Source organism: Myotis brandtii, unplaced genomic scaffold (genome assembly GCF_000412655.1).
Source record: "Myotis brandtii unplaced genomic scaffold, ASM41265v1 scaffold810, whole genome shotgun sequence".
Taxonomy (NCBI): domain Eukaryota; kingdom Metazoa; phylum Chordata; class Mammalia; order Chiroptera; family Vespertilionidae; genus Myotis; species Myotis brandtii.
In genome coordinates, this window is record NW_005371274.1 from 2,303,956 (window position 1) to 2,330,422 (window position 26,467).

At 41.8% G+C, this 26,467-nt stretch overlaps 1 protein-coding gene across 4 annotated transcripts in view; it reads left to right on the forward strand.

Moving 5' to 3' along the window:
* The window catches only part of PLCE1 (phospholipase C, epsilon 1), a 255,192-nt gene that overhangs the window by 204,224 nt on the left and 24,501 nt on the right, over positions 1–26,467 (forward strand). For 2 of the 4 annotated variants that reach the window (XM_014531564.1, XM_014531565.1), the window contains exons 13-22: positions 1,290–1,528; positions 3,627–3,688; positions 3,773–3,938; positions 7,386–7,493; positions 8,726–8,842; positions 10,555–10,713; positions 15,584–15,713; positions 20,011–20,049; positions 20,963–21,084; positions 21,958–22,075. In XM_014531564.1, coding sequence (XP_014387050.1) covers positions 1,290–1,528; positions 3,627–3,688; positions 3,773–3,938; positions 7,386–7,493; positions 8,726–8,842; positions 10,555–10,713; positions 15,584–15,713; positions 20,011–20,049; positions 20,963–21,084; positions 21,958–22,075 — 1,260 coding nt within the window. The remainder of the gene's footprint in view (positions 1–1,289; positions 1,529–3,626; positions 3,689–3,772; positions 3,939–7,385; positions 7,494–8,725; positions 8,843–10,554; positions 10,714–15,583; positions 15,714–20,010; positions 20,050–20,962; positions 21,085–21,957; positions 22,076–26,467) is intronic. The other 2 variants (XM_005884057.2, XM_005884058.2) reach the window with 1 other exon arrangement.

Here is a 26,467-nt window from a genome sequence, read left to right on the forward strand (position 1 = left end):
AACTCCCCAATCAGCCCTGCTCTGAGCCCGACCAGGGGCTGCACCTAGGGATTGGGCCTGCCCTCTGCCACCCAGGAGCAGGCCTAAGCCAGCAGGTCGTTATCTCCCGAGGGGTCCAGACTGCGAGAGGGCACAGGCCGGGCTGAGGGACCCCCCCCTTCCCCCCCGAGGGCACAAATTTTTGTGCACCGGGCCTCTAGTCATAGATAATATTCCATTGTATGGATTTATCATAGTTTGCTTAGTCATTCACCTATGGAAGGATTCCTGGTTGCTTCCAAGTTTTAGCAATGATAAATAAAGCTGATGAAACACTGTGTATAAGTTTTAGTGTGCATGTGACTTTTCACCTCATGTGGGTAAACACCTCGGAACGCAATTGCTGGGTCGTAGGATGAGCCCATGGTTGACTCTGTGGGAACATGCCAGGCTGTCTTCCAAGTGGCCACAGTGAACATGTCTGGCCAAGGTGGTGTCAATGTGGTGCCACTGCAGCCTTGCTGGTGGGGGTGTAAGATGGTACACTCCCACCAACTTCAGAAGGGAGTTGGGCAGCTTCTTACAAAACTAAACGTACTCTTACCATACCATCCAGCAATTGCATTTCTTGGTATTTACACAAATGAACTGAAAACCTATGTTTGTTCACACAGAAACCTGCACACAAATGTTTATAGTTACACTTTTACTTTTGTTAATCTTTATTGTTGAAAGTATTACTGATGTCTCCTTTTTCCCCCCTTTAGCACCTTCTAGTCCACCCCTCGCCCCCACCCCTAGCTTTCACCATACTATTTCCTGTGCCCATGGGTTATGCCTACAAGTTCTTTGGTTAATATCCTCCCCCCCACCCACCCTCCCCTGCCTTCCCTCTGAGATTCCACAGAGAATATTTACATCTTTAAAGTACAGAAAAACTGTAATTTTAAAGGTTCATCTTCAGTCTCTGAAAATATAAAAATATAATAGTTATTCTAAAATCTAAAGTTCAAATTCAGCCTAAAATCCCCAATTGATGTACATTTAGTTCCCCTCAAATACCAAAGCTCATGGGCTTTCGAGGTCATCGATCTAGCTCTCTCTTAGTTTCTTTTACTTATTCATTGATTCCTTTTTTTATCCCTCTACTCTGCGAAGCCAGGAATATGCAATGAGTTTGCTGGCTTGTTTAGACAGAATGGTGAAGAATTTCTCCAGCTTAATAATGCCATAGCACAGGTATCTGCCAAGTGAACTTTGTGAAAGATGCTGGCTAGTTTGTCCATGTTTTATGGGTGATTCTGTTTCAGATTTGTTGACCAGAAATGTCTCAGATTTGGGGCTGTTCATTAAGAGTAAACAGCAGCTGTCAGACAACCAGAGGCAGATCTCTGACGCCATTGCTGCTGCAAGCATCGTGACGAATGGCACTGGGGTCGAGAGCACATCCCTGGGCGTGTTTGGGGTCGGCATACTTCAGCTCAATGACTTCCTAGTGAACTGCCAGGGAGAACACTGCACTTACGATGAAATCCTCAGCATCATCCAGGTATGCACCTGTTTCGTGTGCACACTCGTGTAAAGCCTCTGACTCTTCTAATTATTTTCTACTAAACATTTATTCTTTCCATACTTCTTTCCAAAGACTCTTTAAATTTGGGGCAGAAATAGAAGGGGGTTGGGTTGTTGTTTTTTAAATACAAAATACATAAGTGTTCTTTTTTTTTAATATATTTTTATTGATTTCAGAGAGGAAGGGAGAGGGAGAGAGAGATAGAAATATCAATGATGAGAGAGAATCATCAATCAGCTGCCTCCTGCATGCCCCCTACTGGGGATCGAGCTCACAACCCAGGCACATGCCCTTGACCGGAATCGAACCTGGGACCCTTCAGTCCATAGGTCGATGCTCTATCCACTGAACCAAACCAGCCAGGGCCATAAGTGTTCTTATTTAACATATAATTTAACACAGGCCCTAAGCCTTCTCTTACTCAGTGACTATTAAAAGGAATCAGTACACCATTCCTTCTTCTTCTTCTAGCACATGCAATAGAATTAGTAGTCTAGGCTTTCAACCTTTTTAGTCATTTAGCAAATATTTTTTATATTGCTGCTATGGGCCTGGGTCTGTTCCAGGACCTGGGAATATAGTAATACATAAGATCAAGATCTGGCCCTCCACACAGCTTGCATTCAAGTGGGTGAGGCAGACAATAAATGAATAAAGGTACAGGGTGGAGCAAAAGTGGGTTTACAGTTGTTTATATGGAGAATAATGCAATAATTAATAAATAATAATACAGGAATAAACTCTGCTTTATGTAGCTACAACTGAAAGCCTATTTTTGCCCCACCCTGTATAATATAATTTCAAGTAATAATATTGGGTTCTGGAAAAGACTGAGCAGAGTAAGGGGATGGAGTAATGCAGGAAGGCTGAGAGGAATAAGCCAAGGCCACTCTGAGGAGGTTACACTTGGCTGAGCCCTGCATAAATAAGCTATTGAAGGTCTAAGGAAAGGACATTCTAGACCAGTGGTTCCCAAACTTATTTGGCCTACCGCCCCCTTTCCAGAAAAAATATTACTCAGCCCCTGGAAATTAATTTTTTTAAATTTTAATAGCAGATACTCATCGCCCCCAAATGCACCTGTGGCCATCACCGCCCCCCTGGATCGCTGCAGCGCCCACCGGGGGGCGGTAGTGCCCACTTTGGGAATCACTGTTCTAGACAGAAGCCTCAAGTTCAAAGACCAGAGCAGGTGCGAGCTCGACATTTATGAGAAACAATAGAAAAGCTGTGTCATGGGAACCGCATAAGCCAGAGGGACCACCATAGACACGATTTCAGACAGGTAGGCAGGGGCCCAGCCATCTAGGCATTTAGGCCACGGTGAGGAGTTTGGCTTTAGTCCATGACAAATGGGAAGCTGCTGGAAATTTTTGAGCAGCGGAGTAATGAACATGACATGATTTCTGTTTGTAAGAGGTCACTCTGACTCCACTGGAGAATGAACTGTGCTGGGGAAGGAGTGGAAGCAGAGACCTAGCAGGAAGCTTTCATCAGTAACCAGGCGGCTGCAAGGACAGGGTGGTAGGGCACAGTGGAATGAGACCATTCATGGTGGCTGCGTCACCTGCAACAGAATTCGTCAAGGTTTTCAATCTCCCTTTTCAACTGATTGGGAATCAGTGGATTAGCTCTCCAGCGACTGGATTTGGTCACTGGAAATGCTTAAAATGTCAGATGATCATCACATGCTGAGTGCTCACTGTAATATTATCGAGTGCAAGCACTGTACGAAGTGCTCTATGAGAAGCATCTAATTTACCTCTCACCAGCTCTATGATAGCTGCTATTTTTATCCCCATTTTCACTTGGATAAACTGATACCATTTGTTTTCATATAAATCAACCTTATTCTTTTCTCTTAAGTAAATATGCTTCGTATAATAAACTCACTTGTAATAAATGTTTTCTTTTTTAAAAAAAAAATCTACATCTTACCACTACATAGCTAAATTAGTTCAAATATTTGGTTTAGATGTTTCCTGATGAAAACAGAACAGTTTTAAAAAATGATGTGGTGTTTTCCCCCTTAGGTTCCTTTACCTAAATAACACTCTTTTTGTATTCCTTGCAGAAGTTTGAGCCTAGCATTAGTATGTGTCATCAGGGCCTAATGTCATTTGAAGGATTTGCAAGGTAACTTTTAAAATATCTTTTGCCCTATCATTTAAGAGTATATCTTTTTCCCATGCAATCCTAAGAAAATTTGTTTCCTCCTAGGTTTCTGATGGATAAAGACAACTTTGCTTCGAAAAACGATGAATCACAGGAGAACATTAAAGAATTACAGCTGCCCCTCTCCTACTATTACATTGAATCTTCACACAATACCTACCTCACAGGCCATCAGCTCAAGGGAGAATCCTCAGTAGAACTCTACAGCCAGGTACTGAGAAATCCCCTTGGAATGTGCTTGTCATTAAACCTTATTTATGTAACTCCCAAAGTCACAAAAACCTGACCCAGACTCCTGTGAAGAACTCAGAAACTACTGCATGTGAAATGTGAGGAAACATGACGTGTGGGAAAACAGCCTATACGTACAGTTGTTTTCTTTTCTTCTTTTTTGTTTTGTTTTTCCTCGCTATCTATACTTAACCTTTATTCTGGGCAATGAGAGAGAAAAAAAGTATTTGAGACTCATAGCTTTTAGATCCTACTTAGTCTGACCTACTCCTACTAAAATTAGATTTTCCCATGGGAAAGTTATCTAATTGTTTCCCTAAATGCTAAATAAATCAATATATTGTAGTGGGAAAGCATAGTAGAAAATGCAACTCTTTCTGAAGTTATTCCCAAAGTATAAGTTGTTATGCTTTGCAATTTGTTAGACAATCAATTCATCCCTATGGTAACCAACTTAAGGGGGAGTGATCTGCCCAGACTGTAGGCACTGTTCCTATATACTTAATTCATGGGCATATTCTGGGCAATTCAGTAGGTTCTCTAGACTAGAAAAAAGCACATCCTTTTGACCTAAACATCCAACTCTCAATAATCTGCATGTCAGTTGCCTCCCTGTTATATTTTCTGCAATTCCCTCATGTCTGCTGCCTATTTTGTGAGCTCCTGCAAGAAGAGGTAATCTATCAGGAAGAAGAAGCTAGGTTAGTTCCAAGGAGTACAGGGTGCCCCCAAAAATTGTATGCATACTTTAAATAATTATTCATTCCAGTGGATTAAATCTGAACAAAAGAAGCATCAATTGAGCTATCAGCTGTTAAGTGTTTGTTCATTTTGGGGGGACATCCTATATAAGCGTGTGATTGAGCTTATAGGGAAAGGGTGGAGTCCAAATGTGAACATTGCCATTGTATTGTTTACACAAACCCAGCAGACCCGAGGTTCCTTTGTTCTCCAGACTAGCTCAGATATTCCTCAAAGCATGGGTCAAACTTCTGTCCCAAAGTTTATCTAGTATGAAATATGTGCTCTAAACTCTAAAAGCTAAGCAGCTTTTATTATGAAATGAAGACATGTCCTTAAAATAATGATTTTTGAAATAGAAGTGCTGTGAAGGGGCCTCAGCTGCTGACACTGAGATGAGCAAGCAGTAGAGGAGAAGGGGTCCCATGCTTACCCCCACTGCAGCTGAAGTCCTGCTCTTTTATGAGCTGTGCATATCGGCCCTGCCTTTGCACAGAGAATTCCAAGGTTAAAAAGTTTGAAATCCATTGCTTTTTTGGGGGGATGGGGGGAATGAAGAGAGAGAGAGAATTTCTCCCAAGAAAATAAGCAAAGACCAATGTCCCAACTTTTATTCCTACTTCATTTTCCTGTTTGATTTCAAAATTTTTCTTTAACTCCTTAACATTACACCCAAAGTGAGGTTGTCGCAGCTTTTGAATTAGGCGCAACAGCCCCTCAAATAGACAAACAGAGGTGATTAAACCTAGTATGAGTCTCCCTTTACTTTTATTTCTCACCACTCCCTCCCTCAGCCCTTCTAATTACTTCCTAGTGTTATTCTATGGGTCAGATGGGGACTGAGAGAAAGCCCTGTTTTCACCTGGAATTGCCAGCTCTGGTCTTCCTTTGCTAGCCATATACGGACAGCTTAAGGTCCTGCAGACCTAGATAAAGAGTGCTAGTCTTTTCATGCTGAAAAATCACCCCATCTGCTGCGAGGCAGTGAACGTTCTTCCCAGTGTGGCAGGTGCACCACAGAGATGAACAGCCTCATGTTTCAGCTGACATATTACACAACAGTTTTCAGCCCCGAGCAACACACCTCTGGGAACTCTAGCTGCAGGAAGAAGCTGAGAGCTGTGGGATTTCAGGCCACAGAATAGGTTCCACCTGGGAAGATGGGTCACCCCGGAAGATTGAGTGCTGCATGATGTGCAGTGGGAAGGATCTACAAAATATTTCATACAAAATATTAAAATAAGAGGGATTCCACTATCAGTTTTGTTGCAGCAACTCTACTGGCCAATAGCCCCCAGTTTTGGAGTGCTGTCACATGGTAATAATTATGTGGATTCTCACATCCATGACTTGGCCCATTTGCAGATATGCTCTTGGCATGGGTTATCCTTTCAATACCCTTTCAAGACTGTCCTAAAATACAGTCTGCTAATAGATTCTATGGAGGAAGAGGTTGCTTCAAGCAAACAATGCAGAGCTGCAACCCACACACACATGTCAGGAGCTCTGCTTCCAACTCTAGGTCCAGGATAGCAAAGAGGTATCCTGTCAACTGATTCATTGGTAGTGTTTCCCTGGAGCACTTTGCCAAAGAGGTTGTGAGATAACATATCAAAGCTTAGGGAGTAGTCCAACCAGTGTGGCTCAGTGGTTGAGTGTCGACTTATGAACCAGGATGTCATGGTTCGATTCCCAGTCAAGGCACATGCCTGGATTGTGGGCTTGATCCCCAGTAGGGGGCATGCAGGAGGCAGCTAGTCAGTGATTCTTATCATTGTTGTTTCTATCTCTCTCTCCTCCCTTCCTCTCTGAAATCAATTTTATATATATATATGGAGCAGCTGTGCTGTGATTGATTACTAATGTCTGCTAAAGATATGGGAGAGTCAACTATGGCTTATTTTCCATCTCTGCTGTAGGATTAGACAACAGTCCTTGATAACTCCTTGCTTATACTCTTCTTACATGCTACATGTTCATAGCAAATGCATTAATTAGCCAGTGGCAGAATTTGTATCTAAATGAAGATTTTATCCTTATTGGTTTCATTTAATAAAAGTTAATTAAGGCCTGGCTGGTGTGGCTCAGTGGGTGAGCATCAACCTATGAACCAGAAGGTCACGGTTTGATTCCTGGTCAGGGCATATAGGGTTGCAGGCTCAATCCCCAGTAGGGGGTGTGCAGGAGGCAACTGATCAATGATTCTCTCTGATCATTGATGTTTCTATTTCCCTCTTCCTTCCTCTATGAAATCAATAAAAACATATTTTTAAGTTAATTAAGGAATCAGTGGCCTCATCTCCTCTGGGCTGTGGCATCACCTCCACTGACATCTGCCTAGACAGAGCCCAGCCTGGCTCTCTCAGTTCAGCATGTGCCATGTATATACAGCTCCCTTGAGAGACCAAAGTTGCTGGGAAAATGGTCACATGTTTTTGCTATCAAATTTACTTTCCGATGGTATTCAGCTCTGGTAAGCACTCTTTCCACCTTAATCTGTCCTCTGCCTTCCCCACCCATGATGAGATGTGGCCCTTGGCCAAGATGCAATGTTTATTTTAGTTCGAATGCCCTTCTGCTTTAGCCCTGAATGTGAACACTGATATATAGAATCATGTGCGGGGTTTAATTTGAGGCTTTCTCTCCATTCACTTATCTGGGGTGGATTTTTTCATTGATCACACAGGTCCTCCTGCAAGGCTGTAGGAGCGTAGAGTTGGACTGCTGGGATGGAGATGATGGGATGCCCATCATTTACCATGGACATACACTGACAACCAAGATCCCCTTCAAGGTGATGCTTCATAGCTTTCTTTAAATCAAATCTCAAAGAGTCATTATCTTCATTTGCCACTTAAATCAGTGACTAACACATTGTACCTTAGGTCGAGGGTTCTGATCCTTGCTCTGAAGACTCCACAGCATTTACAGTGTTATGTAGGCTGCACGCATGTTCATTTTTCTGGGAATTGATATAAAACTCTTATTAGATTCTCATTCAACCAAAGTTTAGTTACCATTACCTTAAGTTAGTTTTCACATAATAATATAGGGGTTGACAAAAGTAGGTTTACAGTTGTGAGTACATGATACACAGTTTATTCTTGTAGTATTTATTTGTATTATTTGTCTTCTTTCCAAACTATAAACCTACTTTTGCTTACCCCTGTATTGTTGTAATTTTTACATTATGTGATGATATATAAAGTTCAAGGGCTATTCCTTTGCTATAAGAATTAAAGGTCATTTGTCCTGCTAACAGAGGCCAACAACATGTGTTAAGAGATGATTCAATAATTAACATTATAAAGAAATGAGAATTGGTTCCACTTGGGGAGTTGGTTGCCCAGGAAGATTAGTCTCATTGGATTACTATTTCAAATTCTAAGTAGTTTATTATTTCATTGTGTGATTACTATCCTCATTCAGAGGGTCTTTGGCTGTGCAACATCATTTTTCTCTGAACTGTGGCTTGTCTGGAAAAGATTATTATTTCTCTCATCTGTGGAGATAATGGCTAAAATGCATTTTCTCTTTAACTTATTTCCCTATTCAGCCTTCTTAAAACCCTTTTACTTTACATTGAGGGGATTGGAAGTTGATAATTGTGTTTACATATACACATAAATATATGTGGTGTATGTCTCATTGCGCCAAGTAGATTATAAACTCCTTGAGAGCAGGAAAGTATCTTATGCTTACAATTTTTGATGCTATAACTAAAATAATGTATTTTACCTACAGTATACACAATATAAATATATTAATGATTTGTTAAATTCAGCATACTGTTTCTTATAGCATGTGAACAAAACTCAATATGATCAGTTTAATGTCTTTATAGAAAATAGCCTTATCCTCTTACTTAATTTGAAAATATAAAAACCACTTTGGCCAGAGCCTTCTGAAAATTATAATTTAGATGCCTTCTGAGGCTGTAAGTACCTTGCCTTCTGACACCTTGGACAAATACCTAATGAGATGTCTCATAAGACAGACCCTAATGAGCTGTTGTATCTCTCGTAGGACGTGATCGAAGCCATTGATCGCAGTGCCTTCATCAACTCTGACCTGCCAATCATCATATCAATTGAAAACCACTGTTCATTGCCTCAGCAACGAAAAATGGCAGACATTTTCAAGGTACACTTTTAGCTAAGAGGCAGGGTGGTATCTTGGCCCTTGTCTTGCCATTGCTGATAAGGCAAGTTTTATACGAGCCACTGTGGACCACACCACAACTGGATTCCAGCTGTGAAGCACAATTAGGGTCCCTCAGACCTGAGAAATCAGGGTGCCCTGGAGGCTTGGTCTTTCTCCTGGAAGGTTCATCTTTTCAGCTGGAGTAATAGAAGCATTGTTTTGTTCTGTGGTTCTTTGGAGAGGCCAACCCTCCAATGCTTCTGGAACCACAAATCAGGGGTGCCAAGATGTTCCCTGTCATTGTTTGTGGAAAAGCTGACAATATCTCAGGGCAAATCAGTCAAATCTTCCTGAGGCCCACCCCACAGATACAGGGTCCAAGTTGGCAAGGAGCTCGGCGTGGCCACAGCAGTTGCTATGGTAACACTCCGCCCTTCCTTATACAAGGAAACTATAAAGCAGATTTAGGGGCAAATATGCTATTATACTGTCCCCTACCCTCCACTGGTAGAGGCTTTTGTGGAAACATGGCTTTCAGTGGGAGGGAGGGACATAGCCAGCAGGAAATGTCCTCAAACGCTAATGCCAACAAAACTAGCCTTTCATATGTCTTTCCTTTGCCATCATTTAGAAGAATGGTCTCTAAACTTTTTTGATTATATACTCCTAACAGTAAAACACTAAGACATGTATTCCTTTGGTGTACTTATTGACTTATTTCTAAATCATATACATATCCTATTTATTAACTTATTTCATATATTAAAACATGCAAAAAGTAGAATATAAAAAGGAATAACAGGAAGGATAAAGTAATAAGTGAATTTTAAATACTATTACTTATTAATGGTTAGAAAAAACTTTGCTCTCATAAAAAAATTTTTAAAGTGAATTTGCTATTTACTTATTGTCTAAAGTTTTCATGTGACTGAATATGCTTCATTACGTAATACTTATCTGGCAGGGGAGATACCATTATTACAGATATGCTTCATTATTTCTGAAATTTTGAATCTACTACATCAGGAGGCTCCTCCTTGTCCCTCAGGGACCTCCATAAGCAGCTCCTGTCATCAGACCGAGTCTGACTTACAGACTGAGGGAACGAGCCATCATTTCAGTTTGTACATTAAACATTAATCAGCTTCCATTTTTGTTCTTTTCTAATTAAAAATAGCTAGAAATAGCATTTGCCGTATTTCCTACCCTTACCCCAGTGGATCATCCTGTGCCTGATCCTCTCCCACCTCCTTGAAGCACACATACTCCACTTTGGAGCCAGTGCTCAGAATCTTTCTGAGAATGGTGTCTGTGGTTCTTTGTACCAAATGGTGAATTCTCCCTATTATCTTTCATCTTTGTCCCTACTCCCTACCTACTTCAAGGTTTCTATTCTTTGATTTCTTACCCGCATCTGGAGCAGGCCATACTCTACAAACCACAGCCTCTAACTGAATCTCTGTTTTTTTCTTTACTACATTAGACCCCAGAGCATTCTCCTGAAGAGTTAGAGCTCGCCCCGTGGAGGAAATGGCCTGGCCTCTCCTCCCTGCCTTCTCACCACCTCCCTTCCTCCCAGTAGGAAACTACTGGGGAGATGGGGACACAGCTTCTTTGCTACTTCCTCTTTCTAGTATTTTAGAAACAATTCAACGGGGCTGAAACAATTCAAGTATAGATAAAAGGCATTGATTATGTGTTTTTCTTTCTAGACTGTATTTGGAGAAAAACTGGTGGCTAAGTTCTTATTTGAAAGTGATTTCTCAGATGATCCAATGCTTCCTTCCCCTGACCAACTTAGAAGGAAGGTACTTCTCAAAAATAAGAAGCTAAAAGCCCACCAGACGCCGGTGGATATCTTAAAGCAAAAGGTACTGTTCTCTTGTTAAAAAGGTTATGGGTTATGGGCAATCGGCTATTAATGGTATCAGTAAAGCTTCCTGTTAACAGTAGGCAATTAGTGGTTAAGTTTTGGGGAAGTCGAAAGTTATACTTGGGTTCAGTGTCCTCACACCTGTGTTGTTCAAGGGTCAACTGTACAATATTAGCCCATGTTCTCTTTTGCCTGGCCCTCCTCCAGGGCTGCGTCACTAACTCACAACCAACCAGCATTGGGGGCCTTTTCTTCTGCAACACTGTTCCTCTGTGCTACTTTCTTTACCCAGCAACTACTGCCCACTTCTCCCTGCCAAGCAGACACGCTGCCCTGTGCATATCTCTACTGGCTTCAAGATGTGTCTGAGTGTCCTTGGAGCGTTTGCCTTTCCTGTCCTGCACACGGTCATTTGCAGTCACTTATGCAGCCTCCATCCCACTAATGAATAGATTGTGTTGTACAGAAGTCTTCTTTATGTGGAGCCCAAATCCTCCTTCCTGTTCCTCCTACTCTTTGGCAGTACTTCTTCCCTCTGCAGCTGCACAGGCTAATTGCATATCTAGAAAGCGAGCATGTGTCTCCCCACCAGTGTTTCTCTTCTCCAAGCTAAACATTCTTGTGTCAACTGTTCCCCACAGGATATGGCTGCTAAGAGCCTTCACTTTTCATTAAGAATATTTTGGATAGTCTTAAATTTGTAGACATTTTTGAATTTGCCAGTCTTAAAAACGTGATTTCCAGAACTTCTCCAACTAGGGTCTGGCAGCATGAGGACAGGGAAGCCATCACCTCTCTTCATGTGAGCGTCATGCCTCAGTTAATGCAGCCTAGAACTGCACTCACTTTTAAAATTCTCTCATGCACACCAGGCTCATGTTGACTTTGTGGAAAACAAAAAAGAGTTCAGTTCTTTTCACAGGGACTGTTCTTATGTCTCGTCTCCCCATTTTTCCAGGTTTGCAGTTAATTTTAACCTTTCGTGTGCAGGAGCCTCATATTTATCTTGGTTAAATTCACTCTTCTTGACTTTGGTATGTTATTGCAGCATGCAATTATTGCATTTATAATTGTAAATTTTGACATCTGTCATCAATGTCAGTTTTTCAAACTGTGCCCTCATCCCAGGTTGTCCTTGGGCCAGACAGCCGAATAGAGAGCCTGTGGCCCTTCTCACAGAGCCTCCTGGAGGTTAGTGCTTAGCGCTCCCAGCTGGTGCTCCCCTTTCTTGCAGCCCACATTTCTCCAGAGTCACTTTCAACTCCTTTATTTATAGAAGAGAAAAGTGAGGCCTGCCTAGCCCTTGATGGGACTGTCTCAGTGCCACCCAGCTACTCATGGCAGAGCTAGGATTCAGACCTAGGTCCTCAGAAAAGACCTTCTCAAACACAACACAGGAGTCAGAATATATTGATGAGAATCACTGGAACAGATTTAAAAACATAGATTCTTAGGTCCCTAATCTGCCCAATGAAGTCTGAATTTTCAAGTCAGGCCTGGTAATCTGTTGTAATTATATCATCCTGAAAGTTTGGAAATATTGCTTATCTGTTATTTCCCACAAAGTGAGACCTTATCCAAAAAGCCTAAGCGGTTACTGTGTGGGAGATTTGTTAGTAAAACCACGCTAACTCTTCCTAACCACCTCTTTATTTTCTGTGTTCTCACAACCAGCTATTGTCAGGTAACTTGGCACTTCCTACCATATAATTTCCACAACTTTTGGAAAAATGGGACAGTGTAATCCCATTTCCAGTTTTTTAAGACCATCCCACCCTGATATCCCAGGGAATGTTGACAGTCATGTCTGTGAAGACTTGCAGGTGCCCGGCAGGCTGTGGACCTGGTGACCTGCGTTCACACCAGGCTGGGTGAATGGATGCTTTGAGCTCCAGTGTGCGCAGACCCAGCCCCTAACTCGGAAGGCCTGGGTCATTTCTATACAAGGACTTACCCTCAGTGAGGATGGGCTAACTCAGAGTGGGATTTCTGAAGCCCTCCATCTGCCTCAAGCTCTTGCTGAGGCTCTTATTGAACCCTCCTGACTGCACCCCACCAGGCTTCCTGTATTCTGACCTTGTCTCCTGAACTCCCAGGCTCTGGGGAACAGAGCAGAGTGAGACATGGTTTCTGCCAAGACCCATCTCCTCGTCTGACCCTTCACTCTAACCCCCTAACCTATATTTAAATTGCTTTTTTAAAAATCTTCATCCAAGGATATTTTTTCCATTGATTTTTTTTAGAGAGTGAAAGGCGGGGAGAGAGGGAAGGAAGGAGGGAGGGAACCTCAATGTGAGAGAGACACATTGATTGATTGCATGTGCCCCGACCAGAACTGGGGATCAAACTGATACATGCCCTTGACCAGAATCAAACCCATGACCCTGCCGTCAGTGGGACAGTGTTCTAACCACTGAGAAAAACTGACCAGGGCCTGCATTGCTTTTATTCAAGGGCTAGGGGGCCTGTTTTTCTGTCTCAGAATAAGTAGCATATTGCAAAGAATAGTGGTGTCCGCTCTTGACTGTCCATTTGGGCACCTCTCCCGTACTTCTTGCGCTGGGGGAAGTATCTGAGCATCTAGGGACCTTAGCACTCACTTTCCAACATTTACGAGGCAGTGGGAATTTGCGTGGCACCACTCCTAGCATACAGCTCACACATTTTTCTGCCAGTGAGCCAACCGGGCTCTTTGCAGCATCATTCCCAGCATTTGGCTTTCCCTTGAATGCTTGCTATATGGAGGCCCTTCTCTTATCCATGACTAATAGACATGCTTTTGTGGCTCACTTGTGTCTAGAGAAGATTCCCTGAAGCTTTGAAGACTGCTAATCCTATGAGACTCTCTGAAAAAAGATTTAAAATTCCCCGATTAAAAAGCATGGGAAAGGCTGTACTGGAAATCTTTGACAAGTCGTGCCCTTTAGCATATTAAGTAAAGGCCATGTGAAGCTCCGTAGTAGGAATGTGTTTCAGTTTGCTTAAGTGGCTGTTTCCAAACTTCCATTGTGTTTTGTGGTTACTGTAATTGTCCGTTTTTAAATATATTTTTATTGATTTCAGAGAGGAAGGGAGAGGGGGAGAGAGAGAGAAACATCAATGATGAGAATCATTAATCGGCTGCCTCCTGCACGCCCCCTACTGGGAATCGAGCCCGCAACCCAGGCATATGCCTTTGGCCAGAATCGAACCTGGGACCCTTCAGTCTGCAGGCAGAGGCTCTATCCACTGAGCCAAATCGGCTAGGGCTAATTGTCAGTTTTTACATAACTGAGAGTGTTACACAAAACTCACTTTGAGAAGTCCCAGCCTAGACAGTGTTCAGTTATCCAGGTGGATACAGCTATAGACATAGGCTAATCTGTATCTTGCTTACGTATATGTATTTATTATAAAGGTCATATGACCACAATTCAAGAACTTCAGGGAATAAATAATTATTTTAAAATATACATAATTCCAAGGCCCAAAACAACCTGTATTACAGGGATTCTTAATCTTGGTAATATCCAGAAATAGAATTCAGGGGGTCGCGGAATTTAGATGGAAAAACAAACAAACTACATCTTCATTTTCACTAACTGTTGGCTGAAATTTAGCATTTCCTCCAATTATAAATGTAGAGAACAAACCACAGTGACATTGGCAGTACCTATGTCTTTGTCACCAACAGAAACTGTAGATTTCTCATATTATATCACAGTTGTTACAAATGTCTCCAAGAATTACATATGCTCGTCACTATTTCAAAAACGTTACTTGGCCTACCTATATTCATGCTTTTACTGTGTTAATAAAGAAACCCATATTCCTATTGTACAGATTTGTTTTTTCAACATTTGATAACTGTTTTCACTATTCTTTTTTTCCCCTGTATAATCTTATATATTGATTTTTATACATTTAAAATGTCATTCTGAGAAGGGGTCCTACCTCACCACACTGCCCGAGGGGCCTGTGCCACAAAAACAGGCCAAGAATCCTGCTGTATTTCCATTTAAGAGTTAGCCTTTCATGCATGTCATTTTATATCATTACAAGAGATAGATACATAGATGCTGAACCAAGGATATAGAAATGTACAGGGTGGGCAAAAGTAGGTTTACAGTTGTTCATATGGAAAAAGACGTGCTTATGATTATTACACTAGCTTTATTAAATAATGTCACAGTGCAACTACAAACCTACTTTTGTCCACCACTGTATGTGTGTTTTTATAGATACACACACATATATACATTTACATGTATAAATAGTATATACACATAAATAATCCTATATTTTGGATTATTTCCTTATGATAGGTGCCCAGACCTGTATTCTTGTGCCCTGTCATAACCCCACACAGTGGTTCTAGTTGAATATAAGGCTTATGATCTTCCTAGCAGCGATACCAAGTTTTTGGAAGTTTCTAAGCCTATTAATCTGACTGATGAAATTAATCTGTTGGTCTCTTCATCCATAGGGATTCTAACATTTTTCTCAAGGTCAAAGGCCTTTAAATATTATTTTAAGAAGGAAAAAGAAAAATGATTTCTTAGCAAAGATTTACTTTTCCAGAATTGATGGGTTGGTCCACTTCAGCATTTGGGTCTGAGGCACCAAGGTTTCTCCGGGAGGGTTTGCCTCAGGGAACCACGATTCCTTAGGATTTTTCTTGAAGAAAGCGCCAGGATCCCTCTTGCAGAAAAGTTAGCATTCACCCAATGATTAACCTTGTACTTCAAGTGAATTTAGATTTTTTTTTTCTTTCCCAAATGAATCAAAATAGGATAAACCACTTTTAGCATGAGATGGTCATTTTGAAAGCTGTAAATGAACGTTCAGTAGCTTAGCATCTGCAGTCTTTAATTGTTGATATCTTACAGGCTCATCAGTTAGCATCCATGCAAGCTCAGGCTTACAATGGTGGGAATGTCAACCCCCCACCTACTAATAATGAGGAGGAGGAAGATGAAGAGGACGAATATGATTATGACTATGAATCTCTCTCTGATGGTAAGAGAAACAGACCCTATGCTGTGTGCAGGGAAGTGCCTTGATTTTCTGTTGGGGGAGGAGGGAGTGGTGTCTTCCCCCCCCCCCCAAAAAAATAAGCCCAACACTCCAGAGACCAGCAATACAAACTGTTGTAATATATTGTCCAAGAGTTTCTGAATCCTATCACTTAGCAAGAAGGACCAAGTTAGCCACTACAGCCACCACTCAAGGAAAGAAGAGGAAGGTATGGGAAGCAACACAGGAGTCATTCCTAAGTGGGTTTCTAGAGGAAAAGCTGAGAATGGGGTTTCTCTGCAGTTTCTGACTTGATTGATGCTCTCAGCAGGAATTGTAGACTGTGGCGGAATCGTTGCTGTCTCCTGCATCACCTGCAGGGGGCAGCATGATGTTCCTGTACTCTCCGCTCTCCCTCTCACAGCTTTCACTCCTGATTTCTAGGAGCATGAAAAAGAAAGAGGCATCATTTCCTTACCCCACCAACCTCCTTCTCACATTACTAAACCAACGACACATTTTCTCCCAGCCCCACCAAAGGGACAAAACATGGGCAAGCTAATGGCGCAATACAAAAAAGTCACCTGAATAATGTTATCTAGAAATTGTTATCGGTGAAGGATTCTTTTTACATGAGAATTAAGTTTTGGGTGTGTTTTGTTTGCACTAAATTAGTGTCATTTGTTACAGATTACAAAATGTCCTCTCAGGTATCGTTACTGATGATAGACTGTTTTACTTTGGCAAATTCTGTAAGGCAACAGTGTAGTAAGGAAAATATGCCAACGTTCTTATTTATGTAAATATTGTACAAGTGGAATGCATTACTTCGCTGTAAGATAATTGTTTTGCTAATATGCATATATGCACCGACCAGGGACCACTCACCACTGGCATTAAGACAGCCAAACTGCCCTCCAGGTATCTGCTTCTCACACAGCAGAACTGTCTCCTAGTCATGTTTGGCTCCTTGAACCTCCACCGTGGCCAGTAGTTACAAGCCAGTCTTTTTGTGCGCACCCCCCTCCAAATACATTTCTAGTCTGTCCATTTTTTAAATTTAAGTATAGTTGACATATATTATTATATTAATTTCAGGTGAGCAGCATAGTGACTCAACATTTATGTCCTCACTACAATAAATCTAGTAACTCACCATACAAAGTTACTATGATAATAAGTTTTCTATACTGTACATTGCATCCCCTGGACTTTTTTTTTAATACCTGGAGGTTTGTGCCTCTTCTTTCCCCTTTTCACTCATCTCCCATGTCCATACCTTCTGGCAACCATCAGTTTGTTCTCTGTATTTGAGTCTGTTTCTGTTTTGTTTTGTTTGTTTGTTTTATTTGTTTATTTTTTAGATTTCACATATAAGTGAAATCATACGGTATTTGTCTTTCTCTTTCTCACTTATTTCACTTAACATAATACTCTCTTCAGTGATGGCGAACCTATGACACACACGAACTCATTTTTTTGGTTGATTTTTTTTTGTTAAATGGCATTTAAATATATAAAATAAATATCAAAAATATAAGTCTTTGTTTTACTATGGTTGCAAATATCAAAAAATTTCTATATGTGACACGGCACCAGAGTTAAGCTAGGGTTTTTCAAAATGCTGACACGCCGAGCTCAAAAGGTTCGCCATCACTGGTCTAGGTCTATCCATGTTGTCACCAATGGCAAGATTTCATCTTTTTTATGACTAATATTTCATTGTATATATGTACCACATCTTTTTTATCCATTCATCTATCAATGGACACTTAGGTTGCTTCCATATCTTAGCTATTATGAATGATGCAGCAATGAACACAGGGATGCATATATCTTTTTTAAAAGTATGTTTTTATTGATTTTAGGGAGAGGGAGAGAGAGATAGAAACATCAATGAGAGAGAAACATGGATCGGCTGCCTCCTGCACACTCCCTACTTGGGGATCAAGCCTGAAACCCAGCTTATGCCCTGAACTGAAGTGAACCAGCAACCTCCTGGTGCAGAGGACGATGCTGAACCAGCTGAGCCACACTGGCCAGGATGCAGATACCTTTTGAATTGTTTTTGTTTCCTTCAGATAGACATTCAGAAATGGAATTTTTGTATCCATTTAATATTTATCTTTAGTTGATTGCTTCATACCATCAACTAAAAACCAATTTATTTCTTTGAAATCCCATCAGATTAATGAGGGTCATATTCTCTAATGGGGAGGTTAAAAGAGGGAGAAAAATAATTTTTATATTTTATTCTTGAAAAGTTGTGGGAATATGAATATTTCTATATTGACTTATTCTTCCCCGTGGGTCCCTACAACAGTCATGGTGATGTTTTCCCATAGAAGAACAAATTTATTCAGATAAGAAATGAAAACCAACTTTTTTGGTTGATATTTAAGATATCAACCAATCCAGAAGTAATTTCCTTCTGTAAGAAGTTAGTGCATTGGAAGATACATCCATTCTCTATCATAAATCATCCTGTGTGTTTTTTTCTGTACTTTTAATAACAAGAAAGGAGCTGGTGCCCTAGTTGGTTTGGCTCAGTGGATAGAGCGTCAGCCTGAAGGGTCCCAGGTTCGATTCCAGTCAAGGGCACATGCCCGGGTTGTGGGCTCAAACCCCAGTAGGGGGCATGCAGGAGGCAGCCTATCAATGATTCCCTCTTATCATTAATGTTTCTATCTCTCTCTCCCTCTCTCTCTGAAATCAATAAAAAATATATTTTTTTAAAAAAGAAAGGAGCTGGCTTTTCATTATTATTATTATTATTATTGGTGATATGCAAATTAAAAATGAACAGGTTGGGGAAAGATCTTTCTGATTTACAGGCATACCTCAGAGATATTGCAGGTTGGGTTCCAGACCACCGCAATAGTCATAATATTTTTGCTGGTGGAAGAGCTTGTAAAAAACTGCAATATCAGTAAAGCACAATAAAATGAGGTATGCCTATATTTTCAGGAGAGTAAAATTTAAACCCTACTCCACTGAATATCTATAATAGTAGAGTGCTTTTCTAAAACCAGCATGTGCTGGGGGGGGGGGGGTACATGGAGGGGGAGCCCCACCAGGTCTGCCCCATGGACTGTGAGACTTGGGCATTGTCCTTTCACACTGTGGCCTTAGGCCCCTCGGGTGTGTAATGAGAAGGCTCTGTTACATGTTGGCTGACATTCTCCCTTCTTCCAGCACTAACAGTTAGGACCTACAACAATCAAATCCTCTGCCGCCACGTGATTATTTCCCATTTCACTGAAAGAATGCTCTGACGGGCTGATTCCCAAACGGGCCTCATAGTTATGCCGTGACGTGACGTGTTGAAGTCTGGCCTGTGCAGGCTTCTTGATGCTCCTGTTACGGGTCCTGTCAGTCTTGCACTTTTGGTGGTGGTGGTGTGTTGCCTTACTCCTCTCTGCTTCCCTCCACCATCTTCACTTTCTCCAGCTGAGCTGAGAAGGACAGAGAAGCCTGCCTGCTGTGCGCAGGACCAGTCCCAGCTTCATCAGCTTCTTGTAATGATGGGTCCCTTCTAAGCTGTGCCCAGTCCCCTCAGAAATGATCGTGCTCTCAAATTTCTGCATAAATTTGCAAGAGTGTTCACAGGCCTTCTGAGGCCCTCGCAAGCAGCCCAGGTTGAGAATCCGTCTCGAGAATCTGGGGGCGCAGTTTATCTCTGTGACAGCCCCAGGCCTCCGTATCCACATCTATAAAATGAATTAGTCTGAAGCCTCCTTTGCTGTAAAAATGTGGCAATTCCAAAATTGCTTCCAGAAAATCTAAAGGGTGTTGTACATGGGGCTCATGTGTTTCAGGAACCACTACTCTGCCTTTTAGCCAGTAAGTTCTAAGCGACTATTTAATTAAATTTCAATAAATATCAATTAATTTTTTCCAACCTTGCTATTTATCCTGACTAGCTTTGAACATGCCCTAGAGTATAGATTTGAACTGGCAACTTAATATAGAAATATTCTATCACAATGACTACATGGTCCTAAAACAATTAATCAACTTATATCCAGTGGACATAATGTATTATTGGGAGTATTAATGCAAAATGTGAGTGTGGCAGCATGTTACACATTAACAATGTTTGTGCTTCTTTTATTGCTAGCCTTTGCATCCCTTAGTAGTCAAAATAGTACATCGATGGAAGAGTTCTTATTTCATTTATCTTATCACCTAAGCTGTTGTTATTTATGCTCTGCTTCATACCTGAGTTTAATTTATCTGGCTTTTTTGTCTTAATTTCTCTTACTTTTATCTCCTTTCTGATTCTGTTTTTCTGTAGCAGATGTCCTTACTGCTTCTCCTGCTCCTAACTGTCAGGAAGGTAAAGCCACTCGAACTGGCCATTTTAACTGCATGAATGTCAGCATCTGTTTCCAGTTTCTTAGGCCCGATTAGTATGACGTTGTGACACTTACGTGAATAAAAATGTAGTAAAATGATTGATCTCACTTACCTTGTGGCAGCCTGCATGGCCCTGATTTGGTATAACGATATTTTGGCCTAAGCATTTGTGGTCTGATGAGATAGTAAGTCCGAGGTGAGAAATGTGCTTTCATGTTTTTCATTTTAAAAGAACATAATCGTGATGTACCTCTAACACTTTTAAAGACATTTTGAATAGAAATTCAACATAAGACCAAAGTATAGAAGTATCTCTCATACTTTGCATATTTTTAGATATATTTCAATTCCTATCCCTAAGATTCTCACTTAATCAATTGATAGACAAGTATGAAAACTTTACTTTTTAATTAAGTATAATTGTGAAAACTGCATTGCAAATGACAATGTCTTTTTTTCTTCTGGTTTTGACATTTCTAGAGGTGAAAGAGGCTAATAGCTTCATTTCAAAGTGAGAGTGATTAAACCACTCACCATCTAGAAGTGCTTCAACCACTAAATCCTTCCCCAACCCGTGTGCCGAGAGCTTCTTGACACAGGGCATCTTCTGTCATCTTTGCACAGAGCCAGTCATCTATGTGAAAACGAGCCTTCTCATTTAGATGATGTCTGTGTGGTATCAAAACTACTGGCAAATGAATCCATGCAATCAAAAATAAGCACACTGTTTAACAAAATCTAAAAATTATACTTCAAGCCATCATTTTGGTAACATGTAGCCAGCCTTGTCTCACAACAAGCACAAGTGTCTGGGTATCCTTGCCACGACGTAGACGTAGCCCTTGAGTGAGCATTTGGTTCTTGTGCGCTGAAGCCTGCCAACTCATTTTCAGATAACATTCTAGAAGACAGACCTGAAAGCAAATCGTGTAGCGACAAGCTTCAGTTTGAGTATAATGAAGAAATCCCCAAGAGGATAAAGAAAGCAGATAACTCTGCTTGCAACAAAGGAAAGGTGGGTGAATGGTTTCTGTTAAATTACACTTGGACCATGACACTCTTTGTCAGTTTCAGGTGGGATTTCCCTCCTTCCCTGCCCCTTCCCTTCACCTTTCCCCTCACTTTCCCTTAGATGCCAAACCCCACATGGTGATGCTATGGGACACCCACCTGCCATTTGTAGAAGGTTAGTCATTGATTCATCCAGCCAATACCTACTGAAGGTGTACTGGGTGGCAGACACTGAGGTGGTGCAGGAGGTGGTTTAGTGATGGAGCCCAACCCATAAACAATGCTTGTAGGTAAATAAAAGAGCAGTGATTTCACAGTGTTATCAGAGCATTAAGAAGATGATGTTGCAGAAGGAAGATTTAGCCAAACAGACAGAAACGGCATGCAGGCCAAGAGGACAGCCGGGTATGTTCAAGGAATTGCTAGGAGTTTGAAGATGTTGGGGATGACCAAGAAGATGAACGGGGCCAGATGGTGAAGTGTTAACAGAGGAAGGACACTGAGAATAGAAGGACAAATTAGATACCCAGACTCTACCCTCAAGGGCCTCACAGAACACACGCTCTGAGCAAATCTGTAGACGTAGTTGCAGTGAGAATGTTAGAGAACAAAAGAATAAAATATCAGAAATGTGAGCCACAGAAGATACCTGCTCGATTCTCTATTCATTCAGCAAATACGCACTGACTGTTCCACACTGGACTGTACCCAGGCGTCAGACTCACTTCTTGCTCTCAGAACGTTTTTACTCTAGGAAAGGAGTTAGGACACAGGGGTGAATGTAGAGCAAGGGGAAACCCACTGAGAAAGCAGCAGATAAAGGGTTTCTGGGTGGCATATACCTTTCATGTCAACTGGTGTAATTTCCCCTTGCTAGGTGTATGACATGGAGTTGGGAGAAGAATTTTATCTTCCTCAGAATAAAAAAGAAAGCAGACAGATTGCACCAGAGCTTTCCGACCTTGTCATCTATTGCCAAGCAGTAAAATTCCCAGGTAAGAGTAGTCAAACTCTTCTAAAACATTTAAAGGTGCCAAGAGATAAAAATACGCTATTTATTTAATTGGGTATTGTAAATATTCTCAAAATAGCTAAATTGTGTTGCTGAAATCATTGTTACAATACATCCTAAATATTTGTTATTATAATTTGCTGTGATGCTCATGAGGAAAATACCATAAAATATTTATTTTCCAGATCATATTATGACTTTTTATAGTAGTTAATAATGAAAATGATAATAAAATAATAATATTCATAACACCTAGTAGCTAAAATTTATTAAGCATTTAAGTACCAGGATTTGTGTATTTTACATACATCATCTTATTGCCTTCATAATAATTCAATGAGATATTGGGTTTATTCACCCTCCCCCTTTTTTTTGACAAATACAAAAGTTTATTTAACAAAAGTTCAATGTGAAAATGGATAGGACTAGATTTTTATATTGTAGTGAAGCAGGTGCTGGGGAGAGGGGACATATGGAAGCAGTTGATTTCTCTGGTAAACACAGCCATTCTTTGTACTCATTCCAAGGTTTCTAACATGATGATACTATTTCCTCATATTACCACCATTCCACTATTGTTCTGTTGCCCACCAGTTGCCATCTCCACACATTCATCTATCACAAGATTCATAAAGGGATCAAATCCCTGCAATATTCCTTGGACATGGCTGCCACCATTTAATTTCAATGATAACTTCTTGTCCATAATTTTTTTTTTTTTAACTCAGGAGGGTGAGCTTTGCTCATGGCATCTAAGTGAGCTCAAAGATACCTCCAAACAGAATTCATGGCCTCTCTGACACTCCTGCGGTCAGCCCAGCATTTGCTCCTGACGTCACCAATCTACTCCCCATTTTTAAATAAGACAAAGCCTGAGTGAGATAAAGTAATTGGCTCTAGGTTTCAGAGTGAAGCAGTTAAGACTCTTCTTTGAAAGTGGCAGAAATTGACTTACACAAAGAGTAAACTTATTGGCTCATGTATTGAAAAATGGGTACAGAAGTTTCAGGTATGGCTTGATCCAGGGCTCTCTCCCTATTTCTCACTGTCTCTGTCGTGTTGGCCCTCTTCCCTTTGGGCTGTAAGGCAGCTGCAGCAGGCCGGCACTACATGCTTCCAGATTCAGCTTCAGTGTAAGCCGCTCTTCCAGAACTTTCCGCAGCAGTTTGATTGTTTTTCACTGGGTCCTCTGCCCATTCCTGAACTAGTCATTGTGGCCCAGGGCAGGCAGTGCTCAGACTGTCCCAGGCCTCTGTCACCTGCCCCACCCCTGAGCTCCACCCAAACCACAAGGGGCGTTTCAGTGGGAGAAAAAGTTTCCTCAATTGGCCATTTCTAGAAGTAAAGTGCTGATAAACAGCTTTAAAAAAAGGGGGTGGGGTCCATTTCAGCTAACAAATGGCTTAACTAGGATTCTTGAGCCTGTCAATCTGCATTGCACAGCCTCGCCTCTCTTGTCAGGGCGTGTTGTCAGTGAGCTCACCCAGTGTGCATCCCACAAGGGGACAGCAGGAGGTGGAGGGCAAACAGGAGAGTCCATAACCTAGGAAGTCAGAAAAATCTACCTCTTTCTACTAAGAAAAAGGATTCTCTTGCAGAGGACAGGAAAGCTACTGGAATTGGGGGATTGTCTAAACCATTAGCAAACTTGGCCTGGAGAGGGTTAAAATACCAACCCTCATTTTTTTCAATATGGTCTGAATGCAGATCCTGGCTCCTAGAGGGTTATCTTAAGCATCAGTTCTCACACTCCGCCCTGAAATTGGGACAGAGGTATGGGCTATTTAAAAATTAGGTAATAGTGGTCTTTTTACACACCAGAAGGAAAAAAATCATAAATAGAACTTTCTCAATTTTAAGCTCTCTCCCATAAACTGGAGATTTTGGCAGCTGCTGCTGCTTACCTGTTGGCAAATTCTGTTGAGGAGAATATGAATGAATAATTGGCAAGCAGAGATCTCGAAGACATGCAGGAACCTAGCCATTGAGGTGTAGTTTCACAGACCAGGCCTTCTTTCACATAAGTACAATGTGATCATATTTGCAGCTGGTGAAAGTGTTCTTATGATGAGGAAAAATCCTTTTCCTGTCAAAAGAGCCTCATGGCCTGCGTGTCCTTCATCACAGGAACAAGTGTGAAGGTCACTTCGTTCAAGAATCACACTCACTGCCTCTCCTGTTCTTTATAAATTCAGCTCACACTACACCCAAACCACCCCACAGGCTTGGTCTTTTCTTCTCAAGCACCGAGTAGATAAAGAGCAAAAATGCCCAAATTTTGGAAGAGTCAAAGGTCATTGGGACCAACCTCTGACTGGAGGCACAGGATACGCGTGGCGTTATTTGGCTTATTTTTAAAACTAGAGGCCGCGTGCACGGATTCGTACACTGGTGAGGTCCCTTGACCTGGCCTGCACCCTCTCGCAATCCGGGACCCCTCGGGGGATGCCGGAGGCCCAGTGCATAGTCGGCCGGATCCCCGCAGGCCGATCTTTGGTTAATCTCTTCCCGCCTTTCCCCCACCCCCTTCCTTCTGAGATTTATCAGTCTGTTCCATGTTTCCATGCCTGTGCATTGAGCATCTGCCCCTGGTGGTCAGTGTGCATCATAGCTATCGGTTGAATGGTCACTTAGGCTTTTATAGATATAGATTCCCAATATGCTGTTCTTTTAAAGTGTTTAAATGGCACGCAGTCTTTATAAGACATACTGTAGTTTAATTTTTTTTAGTAATTGAAATTTCGGACATTTTTCTTTACTTCCTTTCTCAAAACCACTAAATTGTGTTGCTAGAATCATTGTTACACTACCTTCTACATATTTATGATTATTATTTGTTCTGATGCTATGGGGGAAAATACCATAAAATGTTCATTTTGCTACACTATGGATTTTAATTTTGCTACATTATCCATTTCAATGAATCTCACCCTTCACCATCCCAAGTCCCATCCACAGAGGCATGTGCAAAAGTATCTTCAGAGCAGTGAGGCAGCATGAAGACCACGTGGCACGACCTTCCCCAGAAGTACAGTAACCTCCCCAAGATCAGGAACCCGCTTCAGTGGCAGGATTCCACTCCTCAGTGACCTTGACTACAGCAGTTAGTTAACCTCTCTGCACTTCAGAGGCCCTTCCAATAAAAGAGACAGAACAGTCCTCACTTGCAGGGTTGTCGTAAACATTAACAATAAAGTACCTAATGTGACTAGCACACTATCTACAGGTAGTTGGCTCACTGGAACTGATGGTGGTTGCTATTCTTATTGATAAACTAGAGGCCCGATGCACAAGATTTATGCAGTGGGGGGAAGGGAGGGGGCAGTCAGACATCCCTCTCGCAATCTGGGACCCCTCGCTCCTAACCACCCACCTGCTCGCTCCTAACCACCCGCCTGCTCGCTCCTAACTGCCTACCTGCTCGCTCCTTACCGCCCGCCTGCTTGCTCCTTTCTGCTTGGCTCGCTGCTCCTTAGTGCTGCCGTAGAGGAGGGAGAGGCTCCCGCCACCACTGTTGTGCTCACCAACCGTGAGCCTGGCTTTTGGCTGAGCAGCGCTCCCACTGTGGGAGCGCACTGACCACCAGTGGCAGCTCGTACATTAAGCGTCTGCCCCCTGGTGGTCAGTGCGCATCATAGAGATTGGTCGTTCTGGTCGTTCCAGTCGTTCCGCCATAAAGATCACTGAGCTTTTACATATATAGATGGGCCAACAGGGCAGATTCCTCCCCTCTCTTGATCACCAGCCCGTGTTCCCGCTTCCTCGCCCCACCCGGAGAGAACAGCCAGGCTGTTCACAGAAGGTCCCACATATCCCTGGGGAATGTCGACGTGGGCCAGGATGTGTGCAAAACTCCCAGAATGAACACGGGGCCTCACTCTGACCTCTCATCAGTTTTACTTGGGAGAAAATCTACTATTACATCATTGTGTAGAGGGCAAAGTTCACACAAAATTTTAAGATAAAGCATGAAAACTCTCTAGTGCAAGTTAGCACGTCTTTGTGGTTAAGGATACTTCAGAGAGAAAAAAATTTAGAAGCCCCATAGCTGCTATGAACTGAGCACTTTCTCTGAACAAGTCACTCGACTGAGTATGTAAATATACATGATCTCATTTCATCGTGACCACAGCCCTTTTATAGGTGAGCAAGGAGTGCAGAGGGTTCGGTAGCTTGTGGGCGGTCACACCACTAGGAACTGGGTTTAAACCCCAAAGTCTATGCTTTTATGAAACACTCCTTTATCCTGTCTTCTCTGATGATGTTTTTGGAAGGTGTATTTTCATCTCAAAGAGAGCCTCCTGAACACTGCTCCAGCTGAAGGAATTATTATCTAATGCAGTGGTCAGCAAACTGTGGCTTGCGAGCCACATGC